The sequence below is a fragment of the Vanellus vanellus genome (assembly GCF_965231255.1).
Source record: "Vanellus vanellus genome assembly, chromosome: 9".
NCBI lineage: Eukaryota > Metazoa > Chordata > Aves > Charadriiformes > Charadriidae > Vanellus > Vanellus vanellus.
Genome location: NC_138914.1, coordinates 8,618,225 through 8,637,351, shown reverse-complemented (window position 1 = coordinate 8,637,351; position 19,127 = coordinate 8,618,225). Strand labels below are relative to the sequence as shown.

General features: G+C 42.9%; 1 protein-coding gene across 1 annotated transcript in view; it reads right to left on the bottom strand.

Moving 5' to 3' along the window:
* Positions 1 to 19,127, bottom strand: part of LOC309675273 (contactin-4) — a gene marked incomplete at both ends in the record, with an annotated part of 173,472 nt that overhangs the window by 98,706 nt on the left and 55,639 nt on the right. Inside the window, one exon of the mRNA XM_082487533.1 lies at positions 13,174 to 13,269. Coding sequence (XP_082343659.1) covers positions 13,174 to 13,269 — 96 coding nt within the window. The remainder of the gene's footprint in view (positions 1 to 13,173; positions 13,270 to 19,127) is intronic.

Sequence of the window (19,127 nt, the reverse complement as noted above, 5' to 3'; positions counted from 1 at the left end):
TGTGCCATGTTGTTGTCCCAAATCTGGGTTTTTTACCTGGTGTGCAAGCCAATAACACACCGAGCAGAGGTATTTCCAAGGTTACTCCACTAATGTGCAGAAATGGGGTGCTCATCCCAAAACTGGAACACACTTTAGTTCCAAAAATCTCCACTTTTATACGTTGATTATTACATATTCAAACAATTAATAAATATTCATTGTTATTCTCTTTACTGATTGGTCAAGATTTCTTTGCTTCCTATGTAAATTAGTGCATAGAGTCTGTCTTCTTCTTCTTCCATTGTTCTCTTTTGTGTAGGTGGTATCATCTGGGTAGGTGGTCAATGAGTCAGTGGTCATGATCTCCCCCTGCCAGAATTACTTTTTACCAACTTCTACTCTGATCTTGGCAGTTCCAAGTGTTTTTTTCAGTTTGCTGACCAAGCCCAGAGTTCATCACTCTCTTGACAGGAATGCCCTGTTTATCAACAATGCGACATTGTCTGGTGGTTAGTTCCTTCATTGAAGTGTAGATAAATCATGTTTAGTTACTATTTCTCTATTTTAATATTAGGTAAATAATTAAGTAGGGTTGGGGCAGTAGAGAGGACTTGAGCAGCAGGTTTCCTTGGTTGCTTCAATTACATTTTACATTTCATTTTCCCAGTTTACGTCAATTTTACTAGAGCAATTTAACTACTTCAAGCCAACCTTAAAAAAGACCAACAATGCAGAAAGCACTCACATGTGGGTAAATAGCCCTACGTTTGCTACAACCGTTACCCCCACTAATCACCCAACGCCGTACTTTTGGGAACCAGGAGACGCACACTTGGTCTCCTGCGATGCCAATTCAAGCCTAGATGATTTCACAGCTTTTTGCACTGAGCGACATATAGATCTGTATGATGCTCTCTCTGTAAGTAGATTTCAATGAGGAAATTCTGGTAAAAAAAAGAGTAATAGCTTGATATGGGCCACAGAGTGGCATCAACATCCTTCCAAAGAAACACTCATCTTCACCTGACAGCCAGAGATAAAGTACTGCCGTGGCAGATACTGTCAGTAGCAAATGGAAAGGAGAGAGAAGAGGTCGGCCAGAAAAAAAGACAAAGCTGGCTGGACCAAAGATGGTAATTACTTATGGGCAAACATTAAATGAGAACAAATAAGCTGTAAGTTGGGCACATGCATAAACGATGCTTACACTGATTTCCAGTTCTGCACTGCAGTTTTGCTGTGCGAGATTCAATCGTTGCTTATATTTTCCAGGCTTGTTCTACATAAAGTGCTACACATATCACCTTAAGGAATGACTCACAGATTTAATCCGTCAGTTTGTTTTCTGTTTAAAGTCAGAGAGAGTTAGCCTACAAATCTTTTTCTTGTGCACTTGCTTCAGTAAAGCTAAAGGTCCCTGGGCTTGTTTTAAAACATATTTCAATGTGACCTAGCTAATCCTTTAATACTAGCTTTCACTACCTTTGATCAGCCTCTTACTGTAGCTATAAGAGATTAGATCAAACCTTTAAAAAAAGAAAGTTGGTTGCAGAGAATTTTCTTACTGCAGTGAATTAATATGACGATCAACTCCAAGGTTGAAGTATCTGGCCAAGCAGTGCGGGTGGTATGTCCTTTACGGGAAATCTCTGCACGGACAGGCACTGCTACGTGATGCTGTGGCACTTGCCTGTAGTACACTGGAAAAATACATTCTCTTCACATCTTTGACAGATAAACAGTGTTTTGATATCTACCAGCTGAAAACAATATCATGGTTACACATTTAGATATATCATTTAAACAACTGCATGGTTGCATGTTTAGATATATCATTTAAACAACACCATGGTTGCACATTTAGACATTCTATATGTATCAGGGAACAGAAAATGCCAAACCCAATACCCCCCATTTATTGTCCAGCAACAAAATATCGCCCCCGTAGGAAGAAGCGCTCACGCCGCCAGGACTATTGACTTACACAAAGCGGCATATGCATTCGGGGATCTGGAAACCCAAATTTCATTGCAAAAGTGGAGGTACACCAATGCTGTGTTTGTGTCAACAACACACTTTCTGCTGTGACCGTCTCAAGGGGGCCGAAGTCGAGCAGCCTCCCTGGCTGCTCCCCAGGGCTTGGTCTGAAGGGGCCGGCTAAGGCTGGGTTTGGAGGTGAGGGTGGCTGTGACGGGGTCAGCAGAGCCTGGGAGCCAGACTCAGATCTCCGATTTGTTTTATAAAGAGATCAGGAGATGTTACAACTCTCAGGAAATGCCTACGGACTGAATTCCATCAGATGACAGGTTTCACTCATCTTTAGCCAGCCCCTGCCCGCTCTACCCCCTTTCAATACCATTTCAATCTTCATTTAGTGGCAACTGTAACAGAACAGGGGAATAAACCACATGACTAGCTTGCAGATGATTTCTTTTAAAAGATGTCATGAGCTGTCACTGATAAATAAAAAATCCATTAATGTCATGTTTCTTATTATTTCGGTATTTCCAAGGTCTTTACTGGAGAGTTGAGCCTCCTGCCTTCTACCTCTCCGGGAGACGCATTACAAACTCCAGACGTCCCACCTCGCTGCCTGTCCCCCACAGCCCAGCTGGGCCACGAACGTATAAAGGTAGGCGGCTGGTACGAAGGTTGCAGTGGTGCCAACACTGAAGGTGATAAATGACACATGCCAGTTGAAAACTTGGGTCCGAATGCCTGTGCCAAAGTCTGTTGTCGACTGGAACCCTATTTTGCAACTCTTGCTCCCAATCTAAAATGAGCTTGGCGTTTGTGTTACTGGAAATATTTGCAATTTCATAAATTTCTCAATTAAACCAGCACCGAGTGTTCTCTGTGCTGTCAGAAATACTGAGCCAAAACATTCCCAAATTAGGGAAGAATTTATCCTTATCCCTTATCCTCAAATATGTTGATAAATTTGTGCACAAACTGAATCAGCAGTTTTAGAGAAAGGATTATGTCAGATTAATTTTAATCTAATCCATTTCTATCCCTGAGAAGCTTTTTCCTTATTGCTTTTAATAATTTAAACAGTGACTGTGGCATAGTATAAAAAATAAATGATGGGAGATGCACTTTAAGTGGAAGTTACAACTCTCAATCACTTCTTATTTAAATGAGAGTTTCATATGCCCGATTATAAGTTTAATGAAACCCACTTTTGCTGAACTGTAATAAACTTCAACATGTGGCACCAGATGCAGAAGAATTCCGCTCTCCTGCAGCTCCCAGAGCTGGCGAGGGAGCCTCACGTCTGACTCACCCGCTCTCTGTAATGCTGCTACAGAAAGAGATACCTCGAGCGAATTTTGGGCTGTCAAGAAGAAATGCCGCCAGGCTGCTTAGATCCAGCCGCAGCTTTCGGGAGCACTACTCCACTTCTCGTGCGCGGGGACCTCGCCTCGCAGTTCCGCTGCAAGGCACTAGGAATTGGCAGGTTTGGGGAAGTTATTTTCTGGTTCTTGGCCTGAGATAAGTCACTTGGAGGCTTTTCGAGCTCAACAGCTTATGCTCTGGAAACCACTTTTATAATGTTGACACTTCTTTGGTCATGGGAATTCGACTACTGTATGGGGATGTGTGAGTGGCAGTCACTAGTAAGAGGAGAAGCTGATAATAGATTCAGATATTTTTGATGCCGCATTGTTTGCTCTCCTTGTGGTCTTTTCCATCGCCCACACATCTCCAACACGCACGCCGCATCCGCCTCCAATGAGCAGTACCTGGACAAATCCTGTTTGAATTTCATTTTTTCCTACTCCAGGAAAGACACCCGTGAGCTGCTGAGCCCCAGGTCGTGGGGAAACACCACCCTACTGCAGCGTTTCTGTTTGCTCAGAAACCGAGCCTTCTCTCTGCCATTCCCCGCATCCCACGAGCAGAACCGTCCATGCACAACACCGTTTCACTCCTGCCCCGTCATCAGAGAGGTCTGCAACACCTCCTGGTGCTGTAAGTACCACGTTTGCCAACGCCAACCCCACTGCCACCGCCACATTCAAACATGTTGAAAGCATCACCGACTAGTGCTAATGGAAAATACTTCTCTGACTCTTTCTTCTTTTTCTTTCCCTGCCTCACGGGACAGCTTACCTGCTCGTATTTTCGCTCCAACCTTTGGAGTGATCCAGCAAAGGCTGCTCAATGACCTTGCAGCATTTTGACAAATAGTTGAACCAACTCGCGACCAGCTTAGCAGATTTTTTGCTTGGTTTACTAGAGAAATGGAACTTTTACAACCACGTTGCCCACCCATCTGTGAGATACTCCTCTCTAAATTAGCTTCTCGCTAATTGGAACCAAATCTGACCAAGCAGCAAAGGCTTACAAAGACATTAAGATAGCAGAGAAAGAGAAGAAATTATTAATGCCACAAAAAGGAGAGGGTAAGGGTAGTTCAGCCCTTCTCCAATCTGCTCGGCAAGAGGCAACTGCCCAGTCCTGGGCATATGGGTTGTGCAAGAAGCACATTTTTAAAAAGGTCTGGATATACCACACTGAAAGAAACTGCAGGAAAATAAAGGCTGAATATTAAGGTTACTGTAGTGAAGAGGAGTGGGGACGTAAAATGTTCCAGGCCGCTTGCTATGTAAGAAATACGGCAGGAGAAGCATTCTCATTCTAACGAATACAGAAAAGTAATAGACCTTGTAGGATTCAGCTCGCCATTCCTCTAAAGATTTCATATTAATGGGAATGCGCCACAAGAAAAAGATCTGGTACTGAGAAGCCGATTTAACACTTAGGGGAACATGTGCTTGAAGGCTCTCGCCCAAAGCCATTCTGAAGCGGTGATCCAGTGGAATACGAGATGTGTTCCCAGAGCAGCACAAACCTTGCCGAGTAGGCAGAACAGACACACGTTGCTTGGACAGAATTAAATAACCCCCTGCTTTTAGGTACACGTTAGGTGGAAATGCCCTTGGCCTCTATGGCTATGTGCTATTTCTAGAGTAATTTCTTCCCTTTCCATTACCTCTTTCAAGGTTGACTGTTTTCCAAAGTTTTAACACACATTTTGCTTAATGTTGACTGCAAGGACACCAACGGAGAATATTAAAAATGTTTGTTCCCATTGTTACAAAAACACCTCTAAACATTTATTAATAATGTATTAATTCTTCACGAGTTACAAACAAAAAGGCAGTGGGACAATTTTCAAAGAAGAGAGGGAACCAACTGTAAGGTGGCACTATAGGACGGGGAGTAAAAGGGCACAAACACTTGAGAGCAACTGCAGAAAACTCAGTTCCAAAGCACTCCCTGCCGAGCAGTGCTGCTCGGGGGTGTGAAAGCCCCATACGTTGATCCTCTGATGGTATGAAACTGCCTGATAATTGCCTTTTCCCTTCTGCACTGTTCTGATTAGTTTTCCCAGTTTTTCTCCCCTTCCTCCTCGTAGGATGCAGCAGGGGCTGCACAAGCACGAGAGAACACGAGCTGTGATTTGCACGACACATTATTTACGAGACAAACCCCTCAAACCATTCATCACATAATAGAGGCCATCAGCCATACTTACAGCCAAAGCATTTTCACTGTTTCCAGCCCATAAAGTGCCCATCACCGCTTTAAAAAAAAAAAAAAAAAAAAAAAAACAAAAACGAGAGAAAAAACTGCCCAGACGAGTAAGCACGCACTAATCATTTTTCTGCAGAGCACAGAAGTGGTCTTAGCACCACTGTAATCAGTAAAGTGCTTTCTGAAAACATGTCTGGTGTCTACACTTCACTACCTACTGTACAGCATGAAAGGCTGAGATTGAGATGAAATCAGAATTGCCATCTCTTCTGTCCACTGCTAGAATTTAGTTAGTTCTACTTGATTAAGCTGTGCAACAGAACTAAACGTTCTCCTAGCTACTGGGGGAAGAAAAAGGGCAGGAGAGAACGAGAAAACCCGAACACATCCATTACGTGAAAAGATGCGAGAATAATTCTCTGTCAACATTTCAGCTCACAGACACAGACTCCACGGCTGTGTTTCCAACAGGAGTAATGGCATCAGATGGGAAAGAGTTATCTGAACAACTGAGCTTTAATGAATCTCCTCGTCTTCAGGAAGATGGAATTTTACAAGCCCATTGAGAACATGGGCAACTGCAGAGAGACAGAAAACTTATTTTCTTTTAACTCTTGCCTTTGTTCAGCCACAGAGACGTGGTTCCCCGACACTCAGGAAGGTCACCTGCCTCTGCAGCAAGGAGCGGAGGGACAAGGTGTCCGGGGAACTGAGGACCAGAAACCATGCTGGGAAGGTTCAGGTCCTGGGTCGCCAGGAACATCATTAGAAGCCCTGAGCAAACGGGCAGGAGGAGACATGTCCCATAGAAACATCAGCGGGTTTCCACCTGCTTACCTGAACACTTTGCTATCTAAAAGAGCTATCAGCTGACGTACTGCTTCCCCAGATTACTGAGATGAATTAGGAGGAGCGAGGATAAACATGCTGTAGATGTGATGAGTGGCAGTACAGGCTACGGACAGAGATCTCAGAATAAGACATGCCTCTAGGGAATGCAAAGGGAACACGAAATTTAAATAAACAAGTAATTGAGAGATCGTTTTCCCCAGTTCTCTGTGTATATTCACCATTTCTCACAGCACTGGGAAATCTCAGTCTCTAACTGTATAGGGTTTTCCCACGAGGGCAGGAAGGCAAATGTCATGAGAACATCGTGTCTATACATCTTTCTAAAGACGAACCAAGAGAAAACCGGGGAGGGGGGGGAGTGAAGGAAATCCTAAAAGACAAGGTCATTTATCTTCCCAAAGAAGGAACGGGGAAAGATTTACAGACTCGTTTGTTCTGCATGTTTATGGGTGTGCTACCAGCCCGTCAAGTGAAACGTGCATACCTTTCTAGGACTGTGGTTTTTTAATCTTTAGACTCACAATGAAATGCCAGGGATGTTAGAAGGTATTTGGAAAGTGTAGTTGTTAAAATATTAACTAACCCTGCCCTGACTATCAAATAAATCCAGTCAAAGTGGCAGCTGGATGACTCGGTTCCCACAAACTTAAATGAAAAGAACTTTGGCACAAAGGAATATTTTGGTCTTAAAATTTGGAGATGAAGTTAAAAGGACAGTGACCTCCAAATACTTCCCAGGCATATCGATAGCCCATGGAACGGAACTTACATTCAGAGCCCTGAGAAACACAAGCGAGTGTTTGCTTTGGTTTTGGAGGCATTTTGTTTGTTTGTTTCAATTAAGTTTATCTTAGCAAAGAAATGTATCTTCTCAAATTTGATTAACAATACTGAAAAAAAGCAAACAAGAAAAGCTAACCCGTTTCCCCCTGCAAAGCTCCTCTCAAAAGGAAAACATTTTCACCAACATCTTCAATTGAACATTATTTTACGTTTTGAAATGCTTCATAGTTTCTAGATACATCTGAATGTAATACAAAGGCTTAAAAATACAATGGAATGAAACACTTCGGACAAACCAAGGATTGGTTTGTTGTTTTTTGTTTTTTGGGTTTTTTTCATTTTGGCTAGCAACCCCCCCAATCGATTACTCTTACAGCTCTTCTGCTGAGCTCCGGCAGATGGTATTGATCTAGCAGGGCTTTGAAAATGTAAAGCAATATAGCATTGTTTTATGGCATCCAAATTACAGAGCTCGCCCTAAGACATGCTGAGATACCTTAACTAGCTTCATCAAAAAAGTCATGAAACCTTTTTGATGTTCCTCCCATTTCCAAACCCGTCATTGTGATTCAGTTACTGAGGACTGCCCAGTTAATGCTGGGGTAGCAGCCAGTGGCTGCGATGGGGACCCTCGTGTGTGTGTTGCAACAAAACCGAAGCCAAATTTTAGCTACAAACGTACTTCCAGAATCTTGCACTGTTCTCTCTTGTCCACTTAAATACCTACAGCCAACTGATCGTGTCATTACATGGGCCCCGAATGCCATGTTCCCATAGCAATGTTTACCCTTACATAATTTTTTTTGATAGAGCTTCACAGGTAGAACAGTCTACACATGACCATCGTTAGGCTTTTGATTACAAAAGCTGTGGAAATAACGAGGGAACCCCCTTCCTGCGCAGGGTTGTTATGTCAGAAATATGCTAACAACGCAGTGAGGCTTCTACTAGTTCTTGCACTGATTTAGTGCATGTAAGTGAACAAATGGGGAAAGTAAAAAAAAAAACAAAACAAAACAAAACAAACAACCCACAACAAAAGGAAAAGAACTGAAAACTTGTAACAGAGAAGGAACCATAAATACGGCAGGACTGGCTTCAGGGGGCTCAGGCATCTACTGCTCCAAGAGCAGAAAATATGACAGAAGCAAATGTTTGATTTGCATTTATTCTGTTTTCAGTCCAGCAAATTCCCGAGCTCCAGATGAACATTTATTTTCCAAATTTCCAGCACTCAGCACGCACTTCATCACAGGAGGCAATCACATCATTATGCTGCTTAACAAAATGTAACGCCAGGATGCACTGACCTGACAAAACAGCGACTCCCTGCTGAAACCACGCTGCAAGAAATACACATTTCATTTTCATCTTGGGGCACCGGGGGGGGGGAAGTCTATGTGTTCAACTATTTGTCATATGCTGAATCTCCAACCCCTATTAAACCAAAAATTGGGACAATAATGGCGATGCCCAATTTGTTCCGTGCAAGCTGTACGCAGCCCATTTTATGATGCTGAAAATACTTGTTAATCATTTGGACTCATTTTCAGGATGAATTTCTTGCAACATTTGAACAGTAGGAAGCTCTTTATTTGGCATCATTAAGAAGAAGAAAAAACCCCTCAACAACTAATGTATGCAGGCCAACATCATTTCACTTTTAGCTGCCAGCTCTTTAAATATAGATGCTTCCAAGTAGCAAAGTATTAGAGTGAACTACAGTTGAAAGGGTAAAGGTCTGGATGCAGACAGACATTTTTTGTAGTAAAATTCACAATATCTAAGAGCAAGACAACCAGTGACACAACAGCGGATAGGAAAGGATTCCCTTCTAATTCACTATTTTTCAAACTGGAAAAGGGCATAAATACTTATGCCTCACTTCTTCAGAACAACAGATACTCTCAGAATGAATAGTTTTGCTTCTACATTTTTGAAGGTGTTCTTTTCAATGTAGAACAGAAACTAAAGTAAAAAATTAAAAAAAACAACAACAACAACAAAAAAAAACAAAAAAAAAAAACCAAAAAAAAGTAGATTTCCCCCCCCCGACAGTCCTATGCTTCAGCATTGGTCATTAATGTCCCCAGGCACTTTTTGCAAGGATGATGAAGTTAGGTTTTCTGTCCTAATCAAATTTCAAAATAAGTAATTGCATTTTCTCTTAACGCCACTCGCGCTTTCAACGAGATGCATTCTTTTCCCCTGCTAACCTGAACGTTTCTTACTGTTGCACTACAACGTTAAATACTTGCAATGTTATACCCCAGCGGTGGGATATTGGGGCATCGGAAGGAACTGCTCTCTACAGCTTTGCTTTGCAAACACTGCCTCGGACCCTGGGGATGGAAGCTGCCCATGAAACACGGTGGTTTTCCGACGTGCAGCTACTTCCCAGTGATATCTGATATTCTCTTCTGAACCTCCATCTGCCCAGAGCTGGAACAGGAGATAGCTGTGGTAATTATGCAGTGACTGCTAGAGACCAAATAGCTTCGATTACACTGGGAGTATGCAGTTGGCTAATGGAGACGCAACGCACACGACTGAAAAGCATTAATTTGGCAAGTTGTGACTTTTAAAACTCATCCTTATTTCTAACCTTAGGAGGAAGGAAGAGAAAAAGAAAATATTGCCACAGAGGAGATTAATTCCTGCATAACAAAGGTTTCAGCTTGAACTCACTGCATCTATTTTGACTTTCCACTAAGTAACTTCTATGCAAACCAGAAAACAACAACCGGCATAACTCCAGCCCAGCTTAGTTACAAAATTGCAACAGCGTCAATTTGGACTAGTTGTGGATCTGGCTATAATTAAGACCATTTCTAGCTGGAATAGAGCAGATCATAGATGGTGGTCACGTGGTAAGTTATTTTATCCCAATTAATTCCGGATAGGGTGAGGGTGAGCACCGCTCTTCAGCCTCACGTTCAAGGCACTCCGATGAATGGGGTTTAAGGCTTATGAAGCATTTCTGTCCCTGATCTCCCCTTGTTTGTTTTTGTTTTTTTTTTTTTTTTTTCCTTTTTTTGCTATGGAAATGAAGCTCAAACTGATGCTTCAACCACAGCACTAGAGTCTGCAAATGAGCTCGTGGCTGATCCACAACCTGTTTTCAATGGTTTTTAAGATCTAGCTTTGGCAGCTTCTTCAGCAGAGGCAGCAATGAGACCCACCTGAATGGGCTGAGGTGGCAAGCTCCATCCATACTGACCAGAGGCCACGTATTTTGGGGTAAAGGTAACACCACGTGAGCCACTCTCATAAAAGATAGATGCTGTGATAATGAGTAATTTTGTGGACTTGATATCACAGCTGAAAGAACCACCTTCAAGCCGTGAACATCAGAAATGCGAGATACTGAAACTTTAATGATAACTTCTGAACTAAAAGGAAAAACAGCATCAGAAGTCAAAAGGTGAGAGAGGTCCTCACTGAATAAATTAAGTGGGTGGGTACGTTTGCCATATAGCTCCTTCCTCACAGTATGTAAAGGCAAAGTTTCCCATTGGTTTGCCCTCCAGCTGGTCAGACCAAGTGGAAGAAGCTCCGTAAGCACTTGTCTCCTCCTATCTGAGTGATAAAAGCAGCCTAACGGCAAACAGCCTGCCAGGCGATTTTCATCCTGCTGATGAGGACAGACAGATTTCAAAGCAGGATCGCAAATTTCTTTAAAAGGGACACAGACCCATGAAAGATGACCGCTTGTCTGTGACGTACCGAATGACCCCCCGATGAAAGAACCAGCCACAACGGCTGGTTGTTGATGGCGGTGGTTGGCGGCACAACACACGGCGCTTGTCGGGCACACGCAGGCCGTGCCTGGAACGGCGTCCGGCAAAAAGAGACACCGACTCCCTTTCTAAGACTTTTTTTTTTATATGAATGTAACAGTGCAACACGCATGCTCAGGAAGTCAGCCAATGAACACAGGACTGGCACATTTCAAACAAAGCTGTGCTAAATTGAAATAATTGTATTTTCTAAACATTTATAGCATCCTCTTTGAAGCAAACTGCACCAAAGTACTTGCTACATTATTTATTATAATTGGCTATTCGTAAACTTTGCTTTGAATGTATTTTTTTTTTCCCCTACCAAATTTTGCCTTTACCACTGAGAAAACACTGGCTTTCTTAGTGCCATTAATTGCTTAAAACCCTCCTCAAGAACACCGGAGTCGATGACAGTGGCTCTACCCTTTGCTGGGTACCGCACGCTGCCAGAAGAGATCCTTGCGGGGCAGACACAGGCAGCAGCTAGTGTAGTCTTTCTTTTAATCTCCTCGTTAACTACTTCATAACATAAAGAAATATATTGAGAATCCGGAGAACACCAAAAACTTTGGTGTTAAAATTCAGAAGGTACCTGAGCGTTTGGTGTTCTCCGGATTCTCAATACATTTATACAATCCTTTTGCTGTACTTAAAATCTTAAGACAATCTAGAGTAGAAGGCTGTAAATATCCTCCATGTCCATGAGAGCTGACCTTTCCCTCCCAGCCTCTCTGCCCCAGGTGGGTGCACTGTGCCATTGACTTTCCACTCCTCAGGAGAACGTAGGTTAGAAATGTGGCTACAGAAAACGCCTTGGGAATACAGAAGAGTGTGACACAAATGCCTGAAGGACTCGGGGCTAATCCAGCCCAACTTGGCTAGATCTGAAACCTATGCCCCCCATTGAACCCTAGGTGATGCTTGATGAGCCAGTGTGGTGTCTGCAGCACCCCATCCGCTCAAGCAGTATGAGACCACCAGGTGCCACCTGGGCCAGTGCCCAAGAAACAGCCAGCAACGCGATGCAGAGAGATCTGCAGAGCCCCGCTGGGGCCAGGCGTGGGGTGGGCCAGATCCAGCAACTGCCACGTAACCGTAACCATATGGGGACATACATGCCATTGCCCCTATTCTGAACAGTGAGTATAACATGTGTCGGGTCCAAAAATGACAAATTAGTAAGATTTTACGGGGAGATCAATCATTTTATGATACAACCATAGTACGCTCTACAGAGTACATGCTGATAAGACCACTCTAACACCGCAGACTGGGTTTTTTTTGCCTGTCTGCTACTACAGCTTTTCCAGTTCTCCATGAAAGTCAGAAATCTGCCTCTTTCTGAGGTGTCAGAGATACCAGGGACTGTCAAGAGGTCTTCTTTTGTCCTTTTCCACACAGTCTGTATTTCTGGACACTCAACGAGCCCTGAGTTACAGTTAGTACCTGTCTCTGTAATAATAATGGATTTAAATGTATCACCAGAGAAAAACAATAGTGTGCATAGTGGCAAGCCTTCAGGGACTTGCGGTAGCAGAGTTTCTCCATCATTCTGTCCGGACCTTCAGATTATGGTTTCCAGAAAACTAGGTGTGGGTGTGAAGACCAGCAGAGAATACAGTGGTGTCTTCAGCATCCCTACGTAACTTGCTGGCACGTTATTGCCTCCTCTCCTACAATACTCTCCCTTGCCTCTCCCTCCCATACAAAAAGTAGGAAGAGTATGTATTGCCAGTCCACAAATAAATCACCATGAGACCTGGACAACTGCTAATGGATCCCCAGCACCCAGGAAACAAAACCAGTGACAATGTGTGTTTGAAAAAGAACAAATAATAATAAAAAGATGATGCACAGAAGGGGCTCTGTCAGCAATCTTCAACTTTTTTGCAGAAGATACACCCAGGGCACATACAGAAAGGCTTCAAAAAGTTGCACAAGATCTTGGCTACATCTTCTACATGTGCACACACTGCTTTAGTTTGCATCAGTTCATCTCCTAAGTGCATATTCTCATGCAGTAAAATAAGGGTCTTCCTCGGCACTTGCACCCAACTGGAGATCTCCCAGTCAACAGGACCACCCAGCGCAACGCGTTCAATCAGGCCGGCACCACCACAGCCCTCTCCTTTAAGATGTGCCAATTTAAACTTCCTGAATCACACACCGGTAACAAAAACCTCACAAATTGCTGCTGAGTGCTGAGAGCAAGAGAAGGAAACCACTTTACCTCCAGAATGCGGTGGTGGTCCACACAGCAGCACCATGCCCTGGCCCTGGCGGACAGACACCGTGCTTCTCGTTCTGGTTTTGAAGTTCTCAAGATCTGCCAAGAGAGAAAGAACTCAATTAAGGGAGTTCAATGTTTTATTTCCTCATGAGAGGCACAGAAAGTTCATTAGGACTTTGCTGCGGGACAGAGAAACAAAGCGAAGGTCAGCTTGGAAGGTGGGTTGGTGGGAGCTGGGTGGAACGTGGGATAGGGTGAGGCTGCTGTGGCTGCCAACCATCAGAAGCAGCAAAAACGCCTCCACAGGCCGCAAGGTTGGTAAGGGGGGAAAGATCCTGATTTACCCAGGGCAGGAGACACACCTAGAGAAAAATCTAGCAACATGTAACGCTGCTAGTTTTATTTTATGAGTTTATGAAGAATTACTGCCTTAAATGATCACTACTTTCAATTATGTTATAAGCCAGTTCTGTTTCCCTTTTGGAGACTTGTTACTGATGCCCTTGCAACCCACGTGTCGAAACCCTTCCTTTCCCATTAGGACGGCTCTTGTAATAGCTGTACATTAGCCACACAGTGCTTTAATTAAATTAAATTCCTCCTTCCACCTCTCTCCTTCAGAGGCCATGTGCAAAAACGCAACTCCCTCTCTTCTCTCCTTGCACTCTGAATTCAAGAAACTTGCTATGAAGTGACGAGGTGACTCCAGGTACTGATCGGCACCACCGGCTGAGGCGCAGGAGCACCAATACGCTCAATTTCTTTGGAAGCCTTTTATCTTTAACAGTCCCCTGTACTTCAATTTTCATGTCTTTGCTTTCAGTGTAGCTGAGCTGCGGCTTGGTGATTACAAACCTGTCGTCAGTGCAGTTGGGAACCACAGAAAACACACAGGTGACAAATATTTAAGAGCAGGAACTAGTAGGAACATCATTATAAGGTTACAAGGATAAAAAATTAAGCCTTGATTTTTATCCTCTCTTGAAAATGTTTTCTGGAAGCACTGGCATGCATACTTAAACAAAAATAAATAAAGCAAATCAGAAGTCGTCACTGCTTCATCTTAGAAACCTTCTTCACAGAATTCTTCTAAAGCCGAATTCAGGACAAAATCCAGGAAAAAGGTGAACTACAGCAGAAGCAGTGAGTAACAACTCGTTACAGCATGAGTGATCATTGTGAGATTTCCAGCACAGTTCCACCATACCCCTACACTGTACGTGACACCGTTCCTGGGATCTTATGATTATATTATTACAGCTTTTTCATTTGCATTGTAGTGGATAAATATTGCGGGGACTTAGACAGCCTGCTGCGTTGCAGTGAATTATTTGTGAAAACAGAACCGGTCCAAAAGAAGCGCATGGACAGAAGCGACGCCGACCGAACCCGGGTGGTGCTGCGACTGCGTCAGGCGCTGCAGCCGCTGCGTTATCGCACCCTTTGGGCAAAATGGGTTCACACAGGAGGTTCAAAACTACACCCGAGTTTAAAACCGGTCCAAATTTAACCCAGGTATCAATTTAACAGCAGGTTCCCCAGGGTGAGCTGTTTGTTCAGACTCTGTGTAGGTACAGGCAGGCAATAAAGCATGGAGCTTCCCAGCCTCACACTCTAGTCTGAGTCTGTAACTTTAAGCAGGACAATTTTCTTTGTCCTTCTGTCTTTTTTTGCCCTAGGAAAAAAGACAGAAGGAAAACAGAAGAAAACCCATTATCAGTGAAAACAGAGAGATATAAAATTTCAGCCCTATGTTCTATGAAAAAGGTGGAATGGCGCTTTTCAGGAATCTCTCTCACATTCCTCTGGTCACCTGCCAGTCCCATCGATTTAAATATATTTTGACTGCATACAAGTCAAAGATTGGCACAAGATTGGATCTCATCCTCACCGAGGACAGCTGCATAAGGAATAATAGACTAAAACCAAAATGATGCCTGGAGAAATAGATCTGGTATTAGGAAACATTTTTACATGAATATTATTTTCCAAGAAACAAAGAAGTAAAAGCAAAACGAGTCCCAATCACCAAAGCAGATGCTTTATATACGTGTATATACACACATACATGCACAGATGCAGCAGAAAAAAAAAAAAGGCAGAAGTATTTGTAAGAGTCTCAAATTATATGTAATGGGTAGAAGATTCTTCATATCTCTAGCTATTTATATCTTCCTGCACGTTGAGAGAACTAATACATTATGCCATATGCATACACACACACAAAGCATTTTAGAGATTATACAGAATTCACTTTTCAGGCCTGGATCCTAAAAAAGACCATAACCAGGTCTGCTTTGGAACATAGGAAAGAAACATTGCATCAGCTCTGAGCCTGCGTGTTTAAGAGTACTTACGCAGTCCTCGAGGGAATTCTTCGTTAATCACCGGGGAGGGAATGGGAAAGGTCTTTCATTACCAATTATAAGAAACAGCCACCTGCTTGGTGACCCAGCAGCTCTTGATTAGGATGGTACGGAGGGAAAGTGCACAACTCAATAGTTTAAATGCAAATCTAGTCCTCTAACTTTTTTTTTTTTTTTTGCAAGGAAGAAATAACCATATATGTTGACAAAACAGATTGCTACGTATTTATGATGAGAAAAGGACTGCTACCAAGAAAAGAAGTTTCTGCTTGGATGAACAATTAGGAAATGATGAAAGAATGGTCAAAACCAATTGGAGGCAGCAAACAAAGCAGAGCATTCATCACTCCTGCTCGTTGTGCAAACCAGCAAGCTTTGAAAGTCAAATTTCAATTCTGAAAATCCTCATGCATGTGCTTAAAATCTGGCTCCGAGTAAACTAACAAGATTAAGGTAATTATAAGAAAGGCTAATGTCTCATCAAACTGATTAGGCTGATTATGCTCGTGCATTCTGAAATCCACACTTCAAATTTATTTTTGCAATACCTAAATAGTAACTTGAATGAACAATAATCTCACGAAGATTTCATGAATAAGAAACTCCATTTAAACACCACCTTGCAACCTTTCCCAAGAAATTAGGAACAATATTAGCGTTGCTCAACAGTTCCAAAGCGTACAGATTAGCGACGTGCAGATTCAAGAGGTTCTCCTCTGCTTTCGCACGCTGTGCGAAGTGGACAAAACCCTTTCCTAAAAACTTTTGCTCAAATGGGTGCGGAATATTGCACTGAAATTTTGTACGGCTGAATTCCCCACACACGGAGGTAGGACCACTTGCTAAACAAAAGTTAACCACGCTTGGTGAAAACCACCCCGCAGGAAGCTTTATCGCAGAAGTAGCACTCTAACAGTTCTTTCTCCGCGTTTGTTATCTTCCTCCGAGGGAAACACAGCTAGTGCCTTAGTGCCTCCCTACCCCTGCCCGGAGAGTAGGCAAGAAATTATTATCTATACTTTTGACATTAAAAATCAATAGGACAGCAAAAGAGGAAGAAAAAAATAACCCTCACAGCTTCAGAATGACTCTGAATTACGGCAGAAATGGTTCAGCTGTGTGTGTCTCCCCTGACCAGAGCATTAAGTCCCACTTTGCTGTGCCCCCAAACCCAAAGACCCTGCCTAACATACGAAGATTTTTGTTCTTATTTGCCAATAAAAAAAACCCAAACCCACAAAACCACCAGAAGACTAATTAAGCCAGCAAGCTCAATTATTTCTTGGCACACTCACTGTTGGGAAGAAGGTTTGAAGCAGGACCATCATACCTCCACGTTTCCCTCAGTACCAGCTCTCTTCCCACTGGAAATTGCTCCTGAGCAGGAGTAGGTGGAAATCTGAGGTCTGCAGGTCTCCAGCCGCTGGACCTGCCACTGCGCCCAAGCAGTTGCCCCCCACGACACGGCATGTTCAGCACGTGCTGCTACAGGACTGGCCTCTACGTGTGTTTTTCCCACTGTGCCATATTTTACCTATTTTTTGTTTGTTTCCTACTGCTTCTCGTTATATTCTTCCACGGTTTACTGTTCAGCCGTTTCTCCTGCGTACATTGTCAACGAGATCACTGACTCCCAACACAATATTTAAAAAAATAAACCAACAAGCAAACAATGCAACAACCCCCCCCACAAGTTCTTGAAAAACAGCTGAGGATGTAGATTAAAAGAAAACAATTTCAGATTTGGGAGGCAGGGAGGCAGTGAAAGCCTTGAACAGGTCACTACGTTCACAAACAGAAGTGAGACATTTCTGGTTTACACGGAGAAGCACCGTCACGAGGAGACAATGCCGTCTCTTGAAGTGTTTGCTAACCCAGAGGAGGACGTTAATAAAACCCAGAGGTACGAAGCTGAAGTCATGGAAACAGAGATGAGAAATTACACTTACTACGAGTGATGGTGATCAGCTGCCGGAATAAACTACAACAGAGAGCAGTGGGTTCAGCATCCTTGATGCCTGGAGATCAAGACCACCTTTCTAGAATATGTACAAACACTAACTATGCTTTAAGCAGCGGGGTTCAATTAGGGATAAACCGGCGGAAAATACAGACCGTGATAAAGCGGAAGCCACATTCCAGGGCACTGCACCCCTCTAGCCTTTGGATGCACGAAATACCGGGAAGGAGGAGGAGGTCTGGAAGCCAGTGTGACAGCCTGGTGGCCTGATGCCTGCTAAGAGACCTGAGAGTCCCAGAGGTTTGCTTCCTGGGACCTGGCAACATAGTATGTAAGAAATCTGAAAATAATCACGTTGTGATTAATTATTAAGTACCCCATGGAGCACTAAATACCTTATAATAAAAATAAAAGACCTGGTCGTTTAAGGAGTTTACAGTTAAACGTTAGCCGTAATGCAATGAGCAGCGGTAAACAGAAGGGACTGGACAAGACGGAGCAAAAGGATGCCTGGAAGTGATAAGTTCATTAAGTTTTAGCATGCAGGCATCTTTGTGGCTTAATTTAAGTTTTTAGCGTGTGAACTGCTTCAATTACAGTGATCTATCATTGCATAGATCAAACAAGAAAGGAGCTTTAATTTCAGTAAAAATATTTATACGCGAAACAAACAAGACAGGACCAGAATTGAGGACTGCTTACACCAGTGGAAACTGCTTCTTGTCGGAGCCAGGATCTCCGCATGTGCTTTTGCTGAAAGTATATCCATTCAACAGCTCAGGGATTTGGGGCACCAGGCACTATGTGACCATGAAAAAATACTGTTTCTATTCATAGGATCAAAAAGGATAACAGATGCAAGAAGGATGTAAACTTACCCTACCTAATCAAAGCAGCATACGTCTGCATGAGAAATCCTGGGTCACTTGCACCAATGAGTAACTCGCAGATCAGGCTTTTATTTTAAATGTGTGATTTCAAATAATCCAGATCAGATATATGCACAACTGCCAGGAAAAGAATACACTTGCATATTAGCTTTTACCCTGTTTAACTTGGACATTCTCTATTTAGAAAGCAATTGTCAACAATGATTAAGAGAAACCACTGAGGAAGAAAATATTAATGCTTTCCAATTCTGGAGGTCAATGTCCTGCCAAAGCTTATTGGGAGCAAGCAATATTAAACCAATAGAAACCAGAAAAATACTGTATAAGCTCCATAAGTCCAGCATCACATGAGGATGCAGTTAGTAATGTCCTTAGTGCAAAGAGGAGAATATAACAGGGAGGCGTAACAGGAATGCAGACAGGTTATCGCGACTAACACTGTTCCTCCGACCTTATGTAATGAACAATTGAGGATGCCATTTAAACTTCATCATCTCCACAGTTACCAATTCTAAATCAGACTTAACAGACCCATGTGAGTATAAAGCTGTATGCATTTAACCTGTGAAAAATAAATTGATTTGTACCCCTGACACCACTGTACCAGCGATTGCACGACTTTGGGAAAGTCATTTAACTTCTCTGAGTCAAAGTTTGCACATCTCTAAGGATGAGTACTTAAACTGCGTGTCTCAAAAGAGACTTAATTAGCCAATATTTGCAGAAAAACTTGACATC